This window comes from Aspergillus piperis, assembly GCF_003184755.1.
Source record: "Aspergillus piperis CBS 112811 unplaced genomic scaffold BO85scaffold_32, whole genome shotgun sequence".
Classification (NCBI taxonomy): domain Eukaryota; kingdom Fungi; phylum Ascomycota; class Eurotiomycetes; order Eurotiales; family Aspergillaceae; genus Aspergillus; species Aspergillus piperis.
In genome coordinates, this window is record NW_020291622.1 from 106,668 (window position 1) to 124,142 (window position 17,475).

The 17,475-nt window shown below is 48.7% G+C and overlaps 4 protein-coding genes and 1 non-coding gene across 5 annotated transcripts; 1 reads left to right on the top strand and 4 right to left on the bottom strand.

Annotated features, from left to right (window-relative positions):
• Positions 1 to 368: 368 nt before the first annotated feature.
• BO85DRAFT_443233 (MFS transporter) lies at positions 369 to 2,572 on the bottom strand (the record flags this gene model as incomplete). The annotated part of the gene is made up of 3 exons (XM_025658870.1): positions 369 to 1,182; positions 1,252 to 2,167; positions 2,479 to 2,572. The coding sequence occupies 3 exons, from the start codon at positions 2,570 to 2,572 to the stop codon at positions 369 to 371; spliced, it is 1,824 nt and encodes a 607-aa protein (XP_025510279.1).
• Positions 2,573 to 5,076: 2,504 nt separating this feature from the next.
• On the bottom strand, positions 5,077 to 6,088 carry BO85DRAFT_203263 (uncharacterized protein). The gene has a single exon (XM_025654557.1). It carries the CDS (start codon positions 5,717 to 5,719, stop codon positions 5,213 to 5,215), a length of 507 nt encoding a protein of 168 aa, XP_025510280.1. The 5' UTR covers positions 5,720 to 6,088; the 3' UTR covers positions 5,077 to 5,212.
• A 3,418-nt stretch (positions 6,089 to 9,506) lies between these two features.
• On the top strand, positions 9,507 to 10,379 carry BO85DRAFT_203119 (uncharacterized protein). The gene has a single exon (XM_025654555.1). It carries the CDS (start codon positions 9,634 to 9,636, stop codon positions 10,060 to 10,062), a length of 429 nt encoding a protein of 142 aa, XP_025510281.1. The 5' UTR covers positions 9,507 to 9,633; the 3' UTR covers positions 10,063 to 10,379.
• Positions 10,380 to 12,867: 2,488 nt separating this feature from the next.
• BO85DRAFT_507469 (uncharacterized protein) lies at positions 12,868 to 13,691 on the bottom strand. Its single transcript, XM_025664407.1, has one exon. It carries the CDS (start codon positions 13,322 to 13,324, stop codon positions 13,010 to 13,012), a length of 315 nt encoding a protein of 104 aa, XP_025510282.1. The 5' UTR covers positions 13,325 to 13,691; the 3' UTR covers positions 12,868 to 13,009.
• Positions 13,692 to 14,125: 434 nt separating this feature from the next.
• Positions 14,126 to 14,197, bottom strand: BO85DRAFT_t274. The gene has a single exon. It is a non-coding gene; the product is annotated as a tRNA-Glu (tRNA).
• Between the last annotated feature and the right edge of the window lie 3,278 nt (positions 14,198 to 17,475).

Genomic DNA, 17,475 nt, shown 5'->3' on the forward strand with positions numbered 1-17,475 from the left:
AATCCCCGCGGTAACCCCAAAATCAAAGACAGAATTGCCAGCCCTCATGCTTTTGTCACATATGCACCCAGTCTATACACTGCGCCATCGCCCAATATTCGAAATCATGATCTAAAACATAAATAATGGAGAGCAAAGTAAATAATGGGGGATAAAGTAAAGTCAAAGAATAAACAAAAACAAAAAAGAGTCAGGCTATACCACCCAATATGAGCCAAAAATCGAACAAGTGCAAAAGTAGCAAAGGCAAGGCAATGCGAATTTGAGCAAAGGAAATAAGCCTCCAAGCAAGAGTAGTTTAAAAAAGACAATGATGCGAGAAGAAGCGACATTGCCTCTCGCGATAATGAAACAGGAGTCGGACAGGTCTATTGGCTGAGCTTCGACTTGTCAGGCTCGGGCTCGGAAGTGACGTTCAGGTTGGCTTGCATTAAGTCCACGTTGGGAACGTCCAGGTCATCGATGCTGGTGCGCGCCGAAGACAGCAATCTCCGCACTTCCTCGGGAGAGCCGTCTTCCTTACCTGCAGTGAAGGAACCCCGCAACGAGTCACGGTTTGAAGTTGGGCCATCGCATTCGGGTTTCTTCTCCACGTCCTGGTCTCGCTCCGATTCCTCCATCCAAAAGCTCTCGATGGCGCCAAGTATGCACACTATTCCACAAGCCCACCAGGCTAGCACGGAGTATCCACTTTCGAGACCCTTAGAATGAAGCAAGCCAGTAACTGTTGGGCCGAAAGCGCGGCTCAAGCTAGCTGTCGAGGCGGCCGCACCGTTGATGGAACCGAGGACTTTAGAGGACGGGGCAGCGTTGGCGAGAAGAATAGCAGTAGCAGGGAATGCGATGACATGCAGCGTGATTTTGCTGATCAAAGCGACGTAGGCCGCGGCAGTTTGGAGCTGTTCGGGCAGGAGGATAAGGTAAGGGACCATGAGGTAGAGAGGCGGCCAAACGAGCAACACAAAACGGAAAACTCTCAGTGTTCCAAAGTGACGAACAACGAATGGGAACAGCCACAGCTGCGCGATCATGGAATAGACGCCTTGAACCGCCAACATGAAGCCGATTTTACTCGTAGCCAGTCCCAGACCACCAGTAAATTTGAAGGGAAGCACGACATCGTCGTCCGACTTGGGGGTGCTCAAGAAGACGGGCATGAGTTGGTCGAAGGAGACACTGTGGCTGTTGTGCAAAAGTCAGCGTCTGAAGAATGGCGGGGAAAAGAGAAGTGGGGAACGAGAGGGGACTTACTATGCAAGAATGCCATAGGCAATGATGTTGAAGATGACTTGTTTGGTAAAAGCCTTGGGAGTTGCGCACGGCTCGCCCTTCATCTGCCCCTCAATGTCGTCATCCGCAGACAGGTTGTCCGATTCCTTCATCGGACCCAGACGAGGCGAACTTTCCGTGCTTCTGTATTCTGGCGGAGGGACATCCTCGTAGTCGTAGTACTCTCCCTCTCCGGTCAATTCCGCTTTGGCGTCCGTGGGCTCCGGGAGGGATTCGGGAGAACCCCAGACTTTCGCAACGAGCCAATTGCCCAACGCCAGGCCGGGATCGCGGCGGTGCTTCTTCTCCGGATGGGTCTCCTCCAGGAACAATAGGCCAACAACGATGCCGGACACTAAGACGACAACGCAGACCAGGTTGGGCAGCAGAAACGGAAAGCGATCGAAGATGGTGTCACGTTGGAATAATCCGGGATAATTGTCGCATGGTTGTGCCAACGCACCACCCATAGCGGGCCCGATGATCGACCCAAGGCACCAGACGAACGGCATGATGGAATAGGCCCGGGGTTGGTGCTCTTTGACAGTGACGATCTCTGCAACGGTGGTTTGAAGCACGCCAATGTTGCCGTTCAGAAGGCCACCCAGTGCCCGGGCAATCATGGCAGTTGGCAAGTTGGGAGCGAACCCGAAAACAACCATACTAATGGCAGTTCCAATCAAGCCCATGACGAGGACAGGCTTTCTGCCAATCTTGTCACTCATCCGACCCCAGAACATGCCTGCGGAGAACTCTGCAAAGGTGAAGGCCGATGTAATCATTCCAGCATACAGGGCGATCTTGCGGTCGTTATCTGTTACGTGGAAAGATTCGACCATCTGGTAAACATAGGGGAATATGGACATAAACGCGATTGGTTCGCAGATGCGGCATAGTGCTGGTATCACTGTCAGTTTCCATTGGATCGCGGGGCCAATAGTACTAGTATGATATTGCGTGGGGGAAGGAACATGCAATAAGAGGTAGTAGTAGATGAAAGAGGGGTGCGTGCATGCGCAGGAATCAGGTACCCAAACAGAAAGCTAAAGTAGAGAAAAAAATAAAACAGAATAACAAGCAATTGACAACAAAACAAAGTAATAGGCCGAGGGACAAACAAATTCCTATTTGCCATATGCACGATCACGGTTGGGAATTGGGCGCAAAGGAATTGTCACAACAATCAGTCCAGTAGAAAAAAAAACGTACCTAGCACAAAGAGCTGGCGGACAGGGAAGGCGGTCCAATCACCGTTGCCCTCACCATGCCGCCGGCCTTGTAAACATGACGGTCGTTTGAACATGATGTTGGTTGAGCGGTCACCCACTTGGTTCACTCTCTCAACAGAAGGAAAGAGGAATTGAAGATTGTTGTTGTGTTTGTTGTCCGCGTGAAGTCTTCGAGATCAAACACGGAGGGCGATATCGGCCTGCGTCTCTTGCAATAATAATATAGAGCAAGACAATATGCGAGGCCAATGGCCAATGATTTCGGGGAATGTGTCTTCGGCTGGAATCTCCGCTGTAACCGAAGGGAGGGAATGTTATGATGATAAGATCGCTGAACTGAAGACAAGAGGACTCGGTTTGTTAAAGGGGGTTCAACATTTCTACCCCCCCTGTCGTCAATCGATGCTGCAAATCCTTTTTTAAAACTTTTTTGGATTTTATTTTCCGTGCTTCTGTTCCCGAGAAACGGCTAGACTGTGTAACTGCAAGGGAATCCAATGACGCAAACTTTGAGTGGTGAGGAACCCCAACGGTGATAAAAAGAAAATCACAGGGGGAGGAAGTTGGAAGCAGAAGAGGAGTAGAAGTAGAAAGGCTGGTCCGTCGTCGTTCAATTGAGGGTGTGTGTAAGGGTAATAATGATGATGGGTTGGCGGGTGGAGGTGGTAGGAGAGTAGGGCTAATGGGTAAGTAGTACTAAGGTAGCAGATATAGTAGCGGAGTGCAGCAGATGGAGAGGAGAAGAGACAGAAAGCGCTGCAGTCCACGGAGGCAAGTGGATTGTATTTAAGAAAGATGGCGGAGAGAGAGGGAAGGTCACATAAAAGGAGAAATCTGGACGGGCAGGGAATTAAATGAAGTATTTCCAGTGGATTACCTAGATATGTGATCAGGCGAAAAGACTAAAACGTCAACGGTTCAAGATAGTAAGTATGGGACAATGGAGCAAGCCTATTTCGGTTACAGCTGTACAAAAGGATGCAGGATGCAGTCGACAGCAAACAGCTGAGGAATAAGGGGATCCACTTTGATTATTAGCATGATTAATAATTTTATTGTTATTATTTTATTTTCTCGAGGGAAGGGAAAATAAAAAATCCAATTTTTCGATTTTTTGGATTTTTTTATTTTTTTAAGGTATGATGCGGGTGGACTACGCGGAGGGGAAGGAACGAGAGATGGATCGGAACCATCTGACACGGCCGTCAAGGCAACAAGACAAAATAATGGGGCACCACAAGAGACTTGAGGTGGGCGGAAAGGGAAAAAGTAGCAGGAAAAAGCGAAAGCAGCAGAGCAGAACCGGAATCCGAGAAAGGGGTGGAGCCAATAGCAGAAGCGAAACAATACTCTCTCTATCCATTCAAGGTACTACGTACTTACGGGGCATACATCATGTTCACTCCCACCTTGGGTTACAACTTGAGTATTACTCTCTCTCTGTCTTTCTCTTCGCCAGTAACGTCCCAGCCGTGTCCGGGCAGAAAGGGAACCAGAAGGAAACCGCCCGGTTACCCATGTAAGAGCGGTATGGCCCTTTGATTCCTTACAGCACAGAGAAAAAATAAATCAGCCCGTGGATTTTCCCGATTGCAAATATTAGCCAGGAATAATTATCAGCATCATCATTATCGAATCAAACAGAAATAATGTCATAAGGGGAAAAATCAGATTGAGATCGGAGCTGGAAATGTATCCATCAACTAGACCTACTGTCAGACCACACTAAACACTCAAAGGGGAAGACGATTAAACTAAAGTAAGCAAAAGGGAAATATTGGGGTACAAAAAAATAAATGATAAATAACGGAAAAGGAAAGATCAAAAAATACTCCAGGATGAAATGAAATCAAGAAAAATGGGGACGAAAAATAATAATAATAATAATAAATAGAGAAAAAAAAAATAAAAGTAGAAAGGAAGCAAAAAGGGAGAGAAAAAGGCAAAAGGAGAGACACAGCGAGAAACCGCAAATTGCTCCATTCCAGAGCCGCCGCCGCAGATTGACCGGTAGGACCCATGGACCTGAGCCCCGGGCTCCGGGGAACAGTCAGAGGTGAGTAGTTGAGTAGCTAGGAGCGCGCTAAATTGGCCCGTAAGGCAATGATGATCGGCTTTCCAGAAGTCTGGTTTTAGTGTGACTTAGTGAGATGATAGATCTAACAGCACCTCCAGCCCACTTTCAATCACAGTGACCAGCCCGCCTCCCCCCCCCCTCTCAAGTCTCAATAAAGGGGATTACCTATCATGGCTAAACTGAATGGCGAGTGAGTGAGTGTTAAGTGAGTAAGAGTGTATGTGCGGCTGTAATTACACTAGGAAAGCTGCTGTCCCTCCACAAAGTAAATGTCTTTTTTTTTCTTTCGCTCTGCCTCCCTCCCTCCCTTCGGCCTGATCCACAGGAGCGGAATTCTGGAAGAGCCAGCCGGTTCCCACCCTCATGCTTGATCAGTTGACGGATCAGGTAAAAAGGGGATCGCCCACAAAATTACAAAAAAATATCAAAAAGAAAAAAAAAAAAAAAAATGTATGCATCAAAAGTGCTACGAACTGAGGTCCACACTCGGTAGTTGTTGTTGGTAGTTGATGTTGGACAAACAAAGAACTACGCTAATCATGACAACATCCAACAGCACAAGCTACCGTGGTATTACAAATCAGGAAGCTGAACAACATCAAATATAGGGAAGGTTGTACTTTAGCAGTCAGTTGGACTACAATAGATGATTAGCTAGCAATAAAAACGGGGGTGCCTTGTTTGGGGGCTGCTTAATGGTAAGAAGCGGTGAATCGTGCAAGATCAGGGAGGAATACACATCGGCAAGTCGAGCCAAGAAATCAAAGAGTGTACAGTAAGTAAGACAGGTTTGAGGGCTTGGTGATCTGATATGGAGGAGCGGAAAATCGGAGCAGTGGGCATAATACTGATTAGCCAAACAAAGATAAGAAAAATGAAAAGCAACGAGAAGAGAGGGCGAAAAAGAGGGGTTGGCGAAGTGGGTAATTAGTGAGCGACGAGAAGAAGATCGCTGGGAGAAGTTGATGGGAGAGCGGAGCAAGCAAAAAAATAAAGGAACAGGTAAAAAAGAAAGCACAGCGTAAAATTGGGGGGAAGGAAATAAAATCAAAGCCCACATACACACATACATAGTACATACGTACATACATGCACAGCACACGGGACCATACACAGTTAGAGAGTCGATACCATCATCCTCCATTTGCCAAAGTGGGACTGATAATAAGACTGGCGGCAAGCGGGAGGTGAGCAATCGACAGCCAGCCCTTACGGTGAGAAACGACGCTATTATTCCATCGCTTGACTGGAAGTGGACCGACAAAAGACGGGGTGGGTGATCGGGAGAAAACCGATTGACATTTAGAGCGATCACCCGTCAAAAAGGAGAGAGAGAGCCTACTTACTACGACTAGTACTACTAGTACTCACTGGGAGACGGATTGCGACTTCTTACCCCATGGTTAGTTGCTTAACACAAGGAGCCCAAGCTTAGAGGGTTGTATGATCGTTGTAATAATCAGTAATAAGGGTCCCTCATCATAGAGGCGTGTTGTCCTTGAGCTCGGCACCTAAAGTAGCAAATGGACCAAATCCGAGGGCCACGGTGTTATACCGTACCCAAACAAGCAACTTGACCAACCTCACCCACGACCCCAGGGGGTAGATCGAGCCATGCTATAAACCACTACACAGTGATGACCGCTCGGCTTCTCGAGCAAATGCCCCGGAACTCTAATGCGATCTTTTAGAGGGCATACTAGCTTTGTCTGGTGATTGGTAGGTGACATTTACAGTACCTGAGGAATTCTGGAGGGAGGAGACCGAGAGTGAGAGAGAGTGGGTGTGGATGAGTAACAAGGGCAGGCCTGTCTTGTAACTAACTCCGATGTGAAGAAAGGATCGAAGAGGGAAAGAAGCGAGGAGGGCGAACAACATTGCAGCAGGTGATCACGGGGTTTTGATTGGAGCTCCCGCCGAACTCTATCTATCTTGTTTGAAGGCTTTTTTATTTTATTTTTTTCTGCGCTGTCGGTCCCAACGGATAGACGGAAGTGTACAGTAAGTAAGTAATCATGGTGTCCATACCGAACTGCATTTTGTTTGGATACCAATCGCAAATCCCATTAAGATCATTCCACGCATCCCTGGGGCTGCCGATGACTGTGGAGGGATGGACATCGTCGCAGACTCTGGATCCCCAGTAAAATCCCTTCTCGGATTCCTTTGACGTCATTCTATCTACTAGTCCAACGGCTAGTGCTCGAGATTTTCCCCGTGTTGCTTGGAGAACCTCTTAATTGAGACCTGAAACGGCGGGTAATGCGAAAAGTAAGTTCCTGGTACCTAATGGTATGAGGCTAATGAGCCTGACACCCGACGACGCACCTTCAAGGTCCTGTCCGTCTGTCTTTCTCCTCCATCCCCCATTTACGAGGTTACCTATCCACAGCTAAGTTCTGCTAAGTATTAGCCGCCGTTGGTGTTGTTTCCCAAAAAATTGTGTGGCTCTCTTTAGGCTCTCCCGGTGACATGGCCAAATATCCTACTATAACAGACCAGGGGGGTGGGTTTAGAAAGATACTTACTGGTCATTTCGCTCCTCTGATAATGCCATTGGCCAACTGTGATCGTGTTATATCTTCTAGTTAATTCCAAGAAGTAGTAAGTAGTAGCCTGCCTTCTCCATGAACACATAAGAGTAACGCTAAGGGCGGGCGGAGGTGAAAAACAAGCCCAAGTTACTTACTTAGTACCAAGTATGTAACATTACGTGGTATTCGGTAACGAAGAGAGAGGAACAGGTAAAAACCCACCGCTGCATAAGGTAAATAGTACCATGCTGTGGATCTCATAGTGCCTGACTTAGCGCGGTTGAGATCTGGAGCCACGCGAGCCAAATGAGGGTCAAGAAGAGGGGGAGAAAAACAATGGAAGCTTGCAAGCTGCAAGTGATCTTTTGACCATCATGATGAATAGGCCAGTGGGGCGCTTTTGATACGGACGATCGACCATTAGCATCCGCCCGCCCAGCAGGAAAGAAGATGAAGGGCGGACAATAAACTCGGGCAGCTCAGCAAAAGGCATTTGCAGAGCAGCAGACGACGTCATTACACTTGAGACGGACAGTAGCAGGCAGCTGAACCCGCTGACCTCTATCAGATCATCAAAGAAAGTGAAAAAGGGGGTGAGGGGGATAGATTTGGTACACAAAGCCAATGGGGAGGATCCGGAAACACCCCCCGCCGAGTTGAAACCCGATGACCCCGTTGCTCTGGGCCAAAAATACGTACGTATAGGAAGTCAGTAGGAATTCTATCCGCCGGGGCGGCTTCATGGAGGAGCCGGACGAAGGAGCAGCTAGGGAAGAAGAAACCCTACCCAAGCTACTAGCTAACTAGATACCACGCGGGAGAGACGCAACCCGAGAGAGCATGCGAACGAAGATAAGTCGGGTCGGGTCTTCAAAGCCAATACGAGTGCTTCCTTGGGGATCCCGATTGGGCTATTTAGGGATTTTCGCGACAACGTGCTGTCGCAGGATTAAATTTTCGACTTGGGTGCATTACTTGCATCCAGTAAGATGGAGCTTACCCCTCATTTCCCTGACAAGCAAAGACGACGACGTGCCTCGTTTGGGTTTCAAGGATTTGCTAAGGAGCCGTCAACCCAAACGGCCCGTGGTTTGGCGGTGTCTGCATGGCGTCGGTTCAAAACCATGATACTGGACAGGAGATGGCCGAGTGGTCAGCGGTCTTAGCTCGAGTGACCACGATCGTGTCCAGCTTGATAACCATTCGGACGTTTCGGAGGAAAACAGGAAACGGACGGTGAAATGTCATCGCGATGCGCCTAGTCTCTTAGCAGATAACATACGTGCTGCTGTGCATCATGTGGGCATGACCCGTCGCAGCTGAATGAAGCACGGGCGAGTCTATATTATTGGGTGGATCAAGAGGTGGGGGACCCTGAGATGATTAGCAGCCACATTTGACCACTAGTATACTTGTATATACTTGTAACTAGGCTAATTGCATGGGAGCTGGCAACAACTTCCCGGTCATTATTGGCAACTATGATGTGCTGTTGGTAGTAGGAGTTGTAGTAATAGAGGGAAAGAAAGGATGATGATTGATGAGTGAGGAACATCGGTGTGTGGTGCCGTGCCCGCTGATGCCGCTGCCCTGCAGGTGCAATAACCTTGTGCCAGCTGAGATGGGAGGAGAGGGGGAATGGAAGCGTCGGTCACTGCCCACTTCACCACCTGAATTGAACCACTGCCAGCCAAAACAAAACAGACGAAAATTCCGGCAGGAAGCGGTGAAGAGCCGAGAGAGGAGGGGCTTGCAGGCTGCTGGGTAACTTGGGTACGGACCGCCTAAGCTGTTGGCCGATAACTAACTACTAACTATCACCACTGACTGCATCACGATCCTTGTGCCACCAAATGCGGGACAGACAGGCTTTGTTTGTCAACGTCTGTCAAAGATCCTGGCCGGTTTTACCCTACTTACTGCAGTCCTCGTGTGTCTTTAATTTTTCAAGAACCTTTGCGATAGGTCAGCTGCCCCGTCCCCCAGGGGGAGGGGGGGGGGTGGGAAAGGAAAAATAACGCTCTGCTGTGCTTTGGGCAGAAATCCAAGCGCGGGCAGTCGCTGATGCTTGCTTGAATCATGCCTGGCTGGCTCGGGATCGTTCACGGAGCAGCAGTAGCAGCAGCAGCAGCCCTGGTCCGCCTTGCAGGGAGCAATGAGAAACTTACGGTGAGCGATCCAACATTACACACACAAGCTGATCCAATACACAGCCACGGTAGCCAGGAGGGCAGCTGGCAACAACCTTCGGGAAGCAGTTTTCCGTTTTGACAGCTGGGCTTAGATCAACTCCTCATGCAAGGTCGATTGATTGCTGCTACTGGTGGCATACATCCATGTCTCTTGTTATCGCACCGGCGGGGCATTGGGCTGCCCCGCGGTACATCGCTTTTGCTGCAGTGGATGGTTGGGAGAGGTGTCAGAACCAGGCTGGAGGAAAGGAACCGTAACATCTGCCCATTCATCCGACCATCAATAACCTTTCTTCGGTATTGCAGGAGGATGTTAGAGGCTGTTCTGGAGTATGTCTGTCCCTCTAAGCAGCATATCGCGTATCGCGTCTTGCGTTAGTGATCTTGTCAGTCTGATCACAACGACAATACATCAATACTACTATGCCTCCCTATCACCTAATCCACCTATTCTCCGATTCGTTCAGTATCCTGCAACGACACTCAGCATTGAGCATCTTTATTACTGGCATGGGATTCTATCTAGTCATCGATGCATGGCTTACTGGCGCATGACGTTGACTCTATCAGCAGGTCTCTGCTCCATACCTTTCCAGCCTCTTTCTCTCTCGGTTCTTTTTTTTCTTCTATCTCTTTTCCTAACTCTTGAGTTTCGCTCGCGGGGCAATTTTTACTTTGCCGCGATTCTCTCTCTCTCTGACCCAGCACATGTCTCAAAGCTTCAGCGAATCCCATTAACTTTTCTCTGTATGGAGTATTGAGTAGTCCTCCGTAGCGTCCTCCCAACTCTCGGGATCCACGGCCCACCTGGAATCAGCTTTGGAGCGACAAGCCACCCGCTTCCGGTCTGCGGTCGATCGTTTTACAGGCGCAGTTCCCGCGCCAGAGTGTCGGGTCCGCCTCTTGAGCCATGAGGAATCCTATACTTTGGCGGATGAGACTCGGAGTGTCTTTGCCAGTCCCACACTGATTGAATTTCTTTTTTTTCCCCTGCTGATCGTCTAGTTCTCAATTAGGTCATGCTCGATGTTGCCTTCCATCATGATCGGATCACCCGATAAATACAAAGTAACTAACTACTAGTCTGTTAGTTATGTCGGTTCCGTCCTGACTTAGGCTAAGTCAAGTCGGTACTGTCGGCGCATGGCCGCATGTTTCATAGTAATTGAGGTGGTTACCCGACTACTAGAGATGGTCCACTCTCCCCCCTCCCAGAACAGTCACTAACTACATGATGCTTCGTCAAGCAGATGTATCGAATGCTTCTAGAAAACCCCCGTATTGGAGTAGTTGACGTCAGCGTAAATTATTGTGCATCATGCCATTGGTGCTGAACAATAATGTAAGATCGAGTAAGATACTCGTTGACAATTGCTCGATCGGTCAACACCGGCAGTCAGCGTGACTGCGGCTGTGGCGGGTCAAAGAAGCCCCCAGCAGTAAGTAGACTAGTAGTTACTACTACGACGGTGGCAGGACTGAAAAGCCATACAGTAAAGTAGTGATCCAAAATTGAGATCCTGGAGTGTCTCTCAGCTGGGATCCCTGGTCTTCTGTCAGGATTACGGACATGATCGGTTCGATCAATGTGGGGAACCGCGCAGGTCATACGCAGTCAACCACCAACCTACTGGGGATTTCCCTGTTAGGAGATAAATGGTGTGTGTCTTTGAAGGCATCCGTTCCATCGGTGATCGCATTTGCATCAATGTAAATCCTCGGAGTCTTTCGGTCTTACTTTATCTAATCGCTTAATAATGCCGATAATTACCCAGTCTACGTTACCTGTATGCAACGCAGTCGGTTCGATTCAGAGAGCCAAGAGGAAACGGAATTTTGAGACTTTGAGAGTGAGAGAAGGGGTGTGAGATCTAAAGAAAGAAAGAAAGAAAGGAGCCAAACGCAATTAGAGACCCGCAGTCTTTCCCGCCTTTCGGTTGGAAGATGGAACAACTAGTTATCTCATGAGACCAGCACCTCGCTGTTTTCGTCAACCTCGATACCTTCCTCCCTTCCAACGTCAGGAGTAATAGGATAGTAGGATAGACTTTGAAACGAACCAAGGTACCGAGTACCGGGAAGGAAGTACCGGACCAAAGATAGAGCTGAGGAGAGGTACGAATCCACCAGGTACCTTTAGTTCACCACCAGAACCGAAGGTCTTTGTGCACTGGAACCGGCTTCACCTCCCCGAACCAATAAAACCATATAGGCGGTCAGGTGGATGGATAGCACAGTTTGGTGGATGTGAAACATCGAACCCGAGAAAAGGGCGGGAATTGCATCTCATCTCATCTCATCCTTTTTTTTCTCCCTCCTCGCTTTTCGCCGTTGCGTCACAATCACACGCCGGCTCGACGGAAGGGATTTGGAGGCAAAAGTACGGGCGAATAGTACTTCCCCGTCGCTGGCTGCTGGCTGCTGGCTTTGGCAAATCGAGCCACCGTGGCTAAGCCAGCGGGGCTGGGCAACTTGCACCAAAAAAAAATGCCTTCCTTCTTTTCCCTTCCCTCTGCTTTCTTTTCCCCACCTCAATTGCGCCCCCCCTCAAAAGGGCGAAGGGAATTGCGGACTTGGCCGGTCTTCGTCTTGCACTTACTCTGTTCTTTTTTCCTTTCTGAATTAATTAAGTGTCATACAGTAGTATCCAGCATCAGCTGGGACGGGATGGAATCCGTTCCATCTAGTCTCCCTCTTCTATCCGTCTCTACCTATCGCAATGCGAGATGAAAGCATCCTTTCAGCTGGGATTAATTATGGGGGCGCGGCGCTACAATGGCGTAACTATCGACGGACTCGACGGCTCAAGTAAGGCTCAGTCTGGATAATGTGTCTACTTTTACGGATACAGAGTACTAAGCATGTCTCGGTTCCTAGAACCACTAATTTCACTCTTCCTCTTCATGCTGACCTATGAAAGAACTCGGTATGTAGGCGACCTGCTGGAGTAGGCAGGTAGATGCCTGTACCACCTACACATGTCAGTGGGTTTTCAACAACCGCCATTGTCCTCCTGTCTTCGTGGCAAAGCTGACCCCCAAATCCACCATTTGATAGGATACACCGGTGGTCAACGCACGCACGTACACACACACACACACATTAAACAGTAAAGGGAAATTAAATCCCGGATTGAATAAGGAGTAACTTTCAAAGAAGGACTTTCGTCTCCAACGGAATTGCGGATCCGGTCCCGCGGCGACGGATAACAATCGAGGACCATGGGTCTGATCTCCAATCACACTCGGCTAGTCTCTCGACTCTCGCATGATTGATCGATTCCGCCTTCCTGTTCCCGCCTTTTGGCTTTTTCAGACGGCGCACTATTTGCATTCCGCCCCATTTTAGAGCCATCATAGCCGTCCTCTTTCTGATCATGTGAGCTGCAGGGGAATCCCATCCTCCCCCTTCCGGCGGTACCAGGAACCCCATCCCATTCGCCCAGATCCCTGCACTTCTGGAATCCACTGCGGAGCCTCAGACCAAGTTGAACGGCTGTATATCAAGGCCAAGGTGGGCTAGTCCCTGTAAGTGAGTCTACGACTGTGTACTTTGTACCTGTCGACATGAATCGGAGGGAACTTGTCCCTCGCCCCAACGTGCGGAATCTAGCCTTTCTGGATGATCCATCAACAGGAGGAGCCCCTACCTCGACTTCCTCCCTCGACACAGTGTATGTACGCTATTCCGTAGTATCCGACAGGGATGCTAACAATGGACCATAACTTTAAATCGCAATATGGCCCGGTACTTTATGCATCTCAACTTGTTCATGGACGTCGTGACTAGTTCGTCGATCGCGGGCGCTGATTTGCAGAAGGGCCTGCCTATCCCTGTGACAGTCGAACTACTGCATCCTTGTTCACAATCACAGACCCCAAACCAGGCCAATGGCATTGTCATGCAGGCGGTTTGCTGCGAACAGCATCCCACCACGCATAGTAGTGCCGAAACAAGATGAGCCAGTGTCATTACTGGATTTGACCTTGATCTGTCACTTTGGCAGCATCCAAGTCTGCACATGGGATGCACAACAACTGGGTGGTCGAGGCCTATCTAGACGGGTGGAGTCCTGTCAATGATCTGCCGTGTCTCGACCGAGCTTTTGCGATAATGATCCTACTCGCAGATCGTAGGTCGTGGAATGATGGTCCACTGTGCAGTAATAAGCCCGAATGGTCATTAACTTCCACGAATTATGCAGTCATGGATATGTCCATGTTCCATTTCGTCAATCGAGAAGCGGCATGGGCATGCCATTACAGGAAACAAGGTAGTCTAGAAGACCCACTGTGCAACTCGCCATACCAAGATTATGCTCAGCTACTATTGAGGTAACCGGGCTCACGTCACACAAATCATAAGATGTGCTACGTACGGCACCGAAGCCGGTGAGCCCACTTTGCACGGTGGACTTAGCCACCACCTGACCAAGTTCTCGTCGCGAGGCCCTGGTGCGACAGGCACCGATAGTGTAACAATGTGGTGATGGTGGGTAATCGCCCTGCGGTACTTTGGCCCTTTTGCCTATCAGGGTAATTATAGTCCGCCTCGCAGGCTGGCAGGTAGCAGGTAGCCTACTTGGTAGGCGCCGTCGCGCAGAAAAATACTGCCAATGGTCGCTATTTGGTCGTAACGTGTGACCAACGGGCGTGTCGTCGCATATTTGCCGAGCTGTCAATCTACAGGCCGCCACCGAGGCAACAAGTGGAAAAAGAAATGACGCTAGGATTCATTTATCGATCTCTTCGCAACAATGGGGCGGGAAGAAATGGAAAAAAGAGACACTAGATGGAAAGAAAGCAAAAATCAAGGAAATTTGAGCTCCGATAGGGGGAATCGAACCCCCGGCTGCCGTGTGAGAGACGGCGATGTTAGCCACTACACCATATCGGATTACTTGATATTCTGGCTTCCTTTTTTAGCTATATGTCTCACAGCCGTTGCCTGTCAGATCTAGACAACGTTGGGTGTCGCCTTCCTCCATCGCAACTCTGCCAACGCATTGGACTAACTGTGAAATTGTCCGCATGCACCTTCAAGTTGCGGGCTGGCTGCCTTCACCATGATACTGAGCTGGGCATCTATTCAGCCCTGCTTATGCGGTGATTAGCAGGAGCTGAGAGAGTGCATTACTTAGTACTTATCTAGTACCGGGTCCGGAATGTGTCCTAGGGCAAAGACATATATTCCAGGGCAGCTCGTGCAGGATAGATCGCCGGGGATTCCGTGCTTGTCAGCTTCCAACCATTGACTCACCCACTCTATTCCGGACCACGGAAACTGGACCTGATCCGGAGAATGCTACCTTTCTGGACCGAAATTATTAATTCAAAACTAGGATGGCCAGACCCTGAAGACACAACACCCCTTCGTCATGTGATCGACTGAGGTGCTGGAAGTATACATTTTACGCGCCGGATGCATTGCATCTGCATCATTCAAGATGAGATGAGGCGGCCGATAAGCTAGCGTAAGCTTCGACTGGATAGAACGACGAGTCGATCCTTCGGGCAGGGATGTCAGCCACTAACGGACAAAAGTACCCATTTCCCAGTCGCCCCTCCCTCCGTTCCCCAGAAGCATTGAACAGGAAAAGTCCAAAAAGCAAAGGCATTCTAACTAGCCGGGCACCCGGATCCGATCCGGGACACTAAGACCAGCTACACTAAGTAGACTCTCACATTTCAGCTCTCTTCTCCCCCCAACTTACAGCATCCAGTGGCTATCCGCGCGCACGCCAAAGGAAATAACAAAACTCTACACAACTTTAGGTTCTTTGATACATCCACACGGGACGGGAGGACATCTCCGGCTCTCACTATTGGAGCATTATTCCTTCCCCCCTGAGATGTCATGATAACCCAGATTTCGAATGGAGCCCTTGTTTGTCTGTTTGCTTTGTTGATCGGATTTCGTGATGGAGATCTTGTCGTGTGGTCGGCGATAAATGGACGTCAGGTTCATTGGATGAGAGGTGCGTCAACATCCACCCCCTGCTGATCTACTACTAAAGTAGATACTAGTCAACTAGCACCATGTACTGATTTAGTCCGAGGGACAGATGGATGGACACACCACCCCAATATCTAAGCCTGTCCAGTGCGTCCACAACAACTGAATATCCACAATATGTAAAGCCATGCATAAGTCCTATCTCCACTCTCCCACACACACATACTCCGTCTCGACGAAAAGGCCAAGTCAAGTATCTACGTATTAACTGCGATAAGTTTAGCGCATCCACACCCATTCTACATTTGACTAAATCCGACAGTCCAGATCAGGTCCCCGAAAGGTAAAATAGAAAGTTGACACGTCCAAAGAAGAGCCCACTGACCACTTAGTTACTGACTTGCTTCAATCACGATCCACAATCACGCAGTCTTATTTCTAATTCAGCAACTCTCTTTTTCATATGAAGTATTTTTATCTTTCATTTTCGCCACTGTGGATCGGTCCAGATCGCAGATACAGGTACACACCCAAATGAATGATGAATAACTAACTGGGTCTACACAATAGATACATAGCACACAGTAGTAACTACAGTAACCAAGCACCAACTAATCCATACATCACCAATGACCCCTACTGCATCTGCAGATTACTCTCAACATACCACTTTCTATACCAACAGCAACAAGGGAAAGAAGAGACGAAGTACCACAAGGATATGTGGCTCAACAGCTATGGTGCCATGCGACTCAACCAATTCCCGGGTGTGGCGAGTCCGCGCGGCATTAGCCCTGCAGTTGAAACCACCACTGCTGCCACTCAAGTACTTCAGCTGCTACCGCTATATACTGTAACACAACACCTGACTGACTGACTGACTTACATTTCAGCCCAGTTGGGTATTTGCCCGGTGAGATTTGAGCGGTCTACTGTATACTATGCATAGGATTGCATCATTGTGCGATCATTCCTCGGGATATACTTGCTGTATGGGATGGGAGTATTATGCATGTCGCATGGTGCGGTTGTTGATATATTGTCTACCAAATAAGTATACAGGTTACTTAACTTGCTGTTATTGTGGCCCGACTGGATGCCTGCTTGCCTGCCTGCCTGCCTGCCCATCTGCCAGGTTTGTCTGTCTGTCTGTCTGTTTGTTTGTTTCTGTACGCCCTTATGCTGGTAAACGTTGATCGGTGTTATGGTAGGCTGTCTGTAGAAGGGAAAATAAACCCGTGTCTCAGTTTGCCGGAGGTTTCATTCTGTTTCCTTATTTGGAGATACTAGCCTAGGCCCAATATGTCTTGCTTCAATTGTCAACTATAGAGTAAATATCATTATAACAGAGTTTATAGTCCGGTATAACCACCAATGCCGATATAGATACGAATACCCCCCAATCCACAACCAGACATCAGACATCAGACACCCCTCCCCCCCTCGAGAATAAGAACCCACCAACCAAGGTACTCCGTAGAGACTCCCCGAGTCGTTGCCGATATATGCGCGCAAGGTATCACCGCAACACAGCAGAGACAGGGCAGCGCAGCACAGTGCAGTGCACATCCATCTCCCTCCCTCGCACACACTGCATCTGTAATGTAAGCTGACCCAGCCAGCCCAGCCCAGCCCAGCTCAGCTCAGCTTGAGTGCGTCAAAAAGTAAAAAGTTCTGCCCGATGTAGTGCAAGACAATTGAAGATTGATCGGTTGGGCCTGGCCGCTCTTTCAGACAGACAGACAGACAGCCAACTTTCAATTCTTCGTTGACTAACACTCGTAAGTGTAAGTAAGCTTGACACACATACTTCTGCATATTTTCCTCTGCTGACTGTAGCTTTTGGTGCATGGGATTAGGAGGTTTTTTTTTGTTTGATATGACAGTCTTGAGAGTGCGGGCTTTAGGGTTGCAAATGAGTTGGTAATTAGCTGGATGGTCGGTTTGGTGTTTGTTGCATAGTATTTTTGTGGTGGTTTGTGGGATTGAAGTAAGTTTGGTTTGTTCTGTTATTGTCCTGGAATTTCAGTTCATTTGGTGGTTCCTGTATGTATGTCTTGTGGTTATGGGCTTGGTTTTGGTTCTGCTGTTGTTAGTGTGTGAAGATTTGTATGGTTGTTGAATTTGAATGATGACAGTGTATATTTTGGTATCATCATTGGAATCTAATAGTTGGACCAATTCTGACAATGGCAGATAGCAAACACATGTTGAATGAC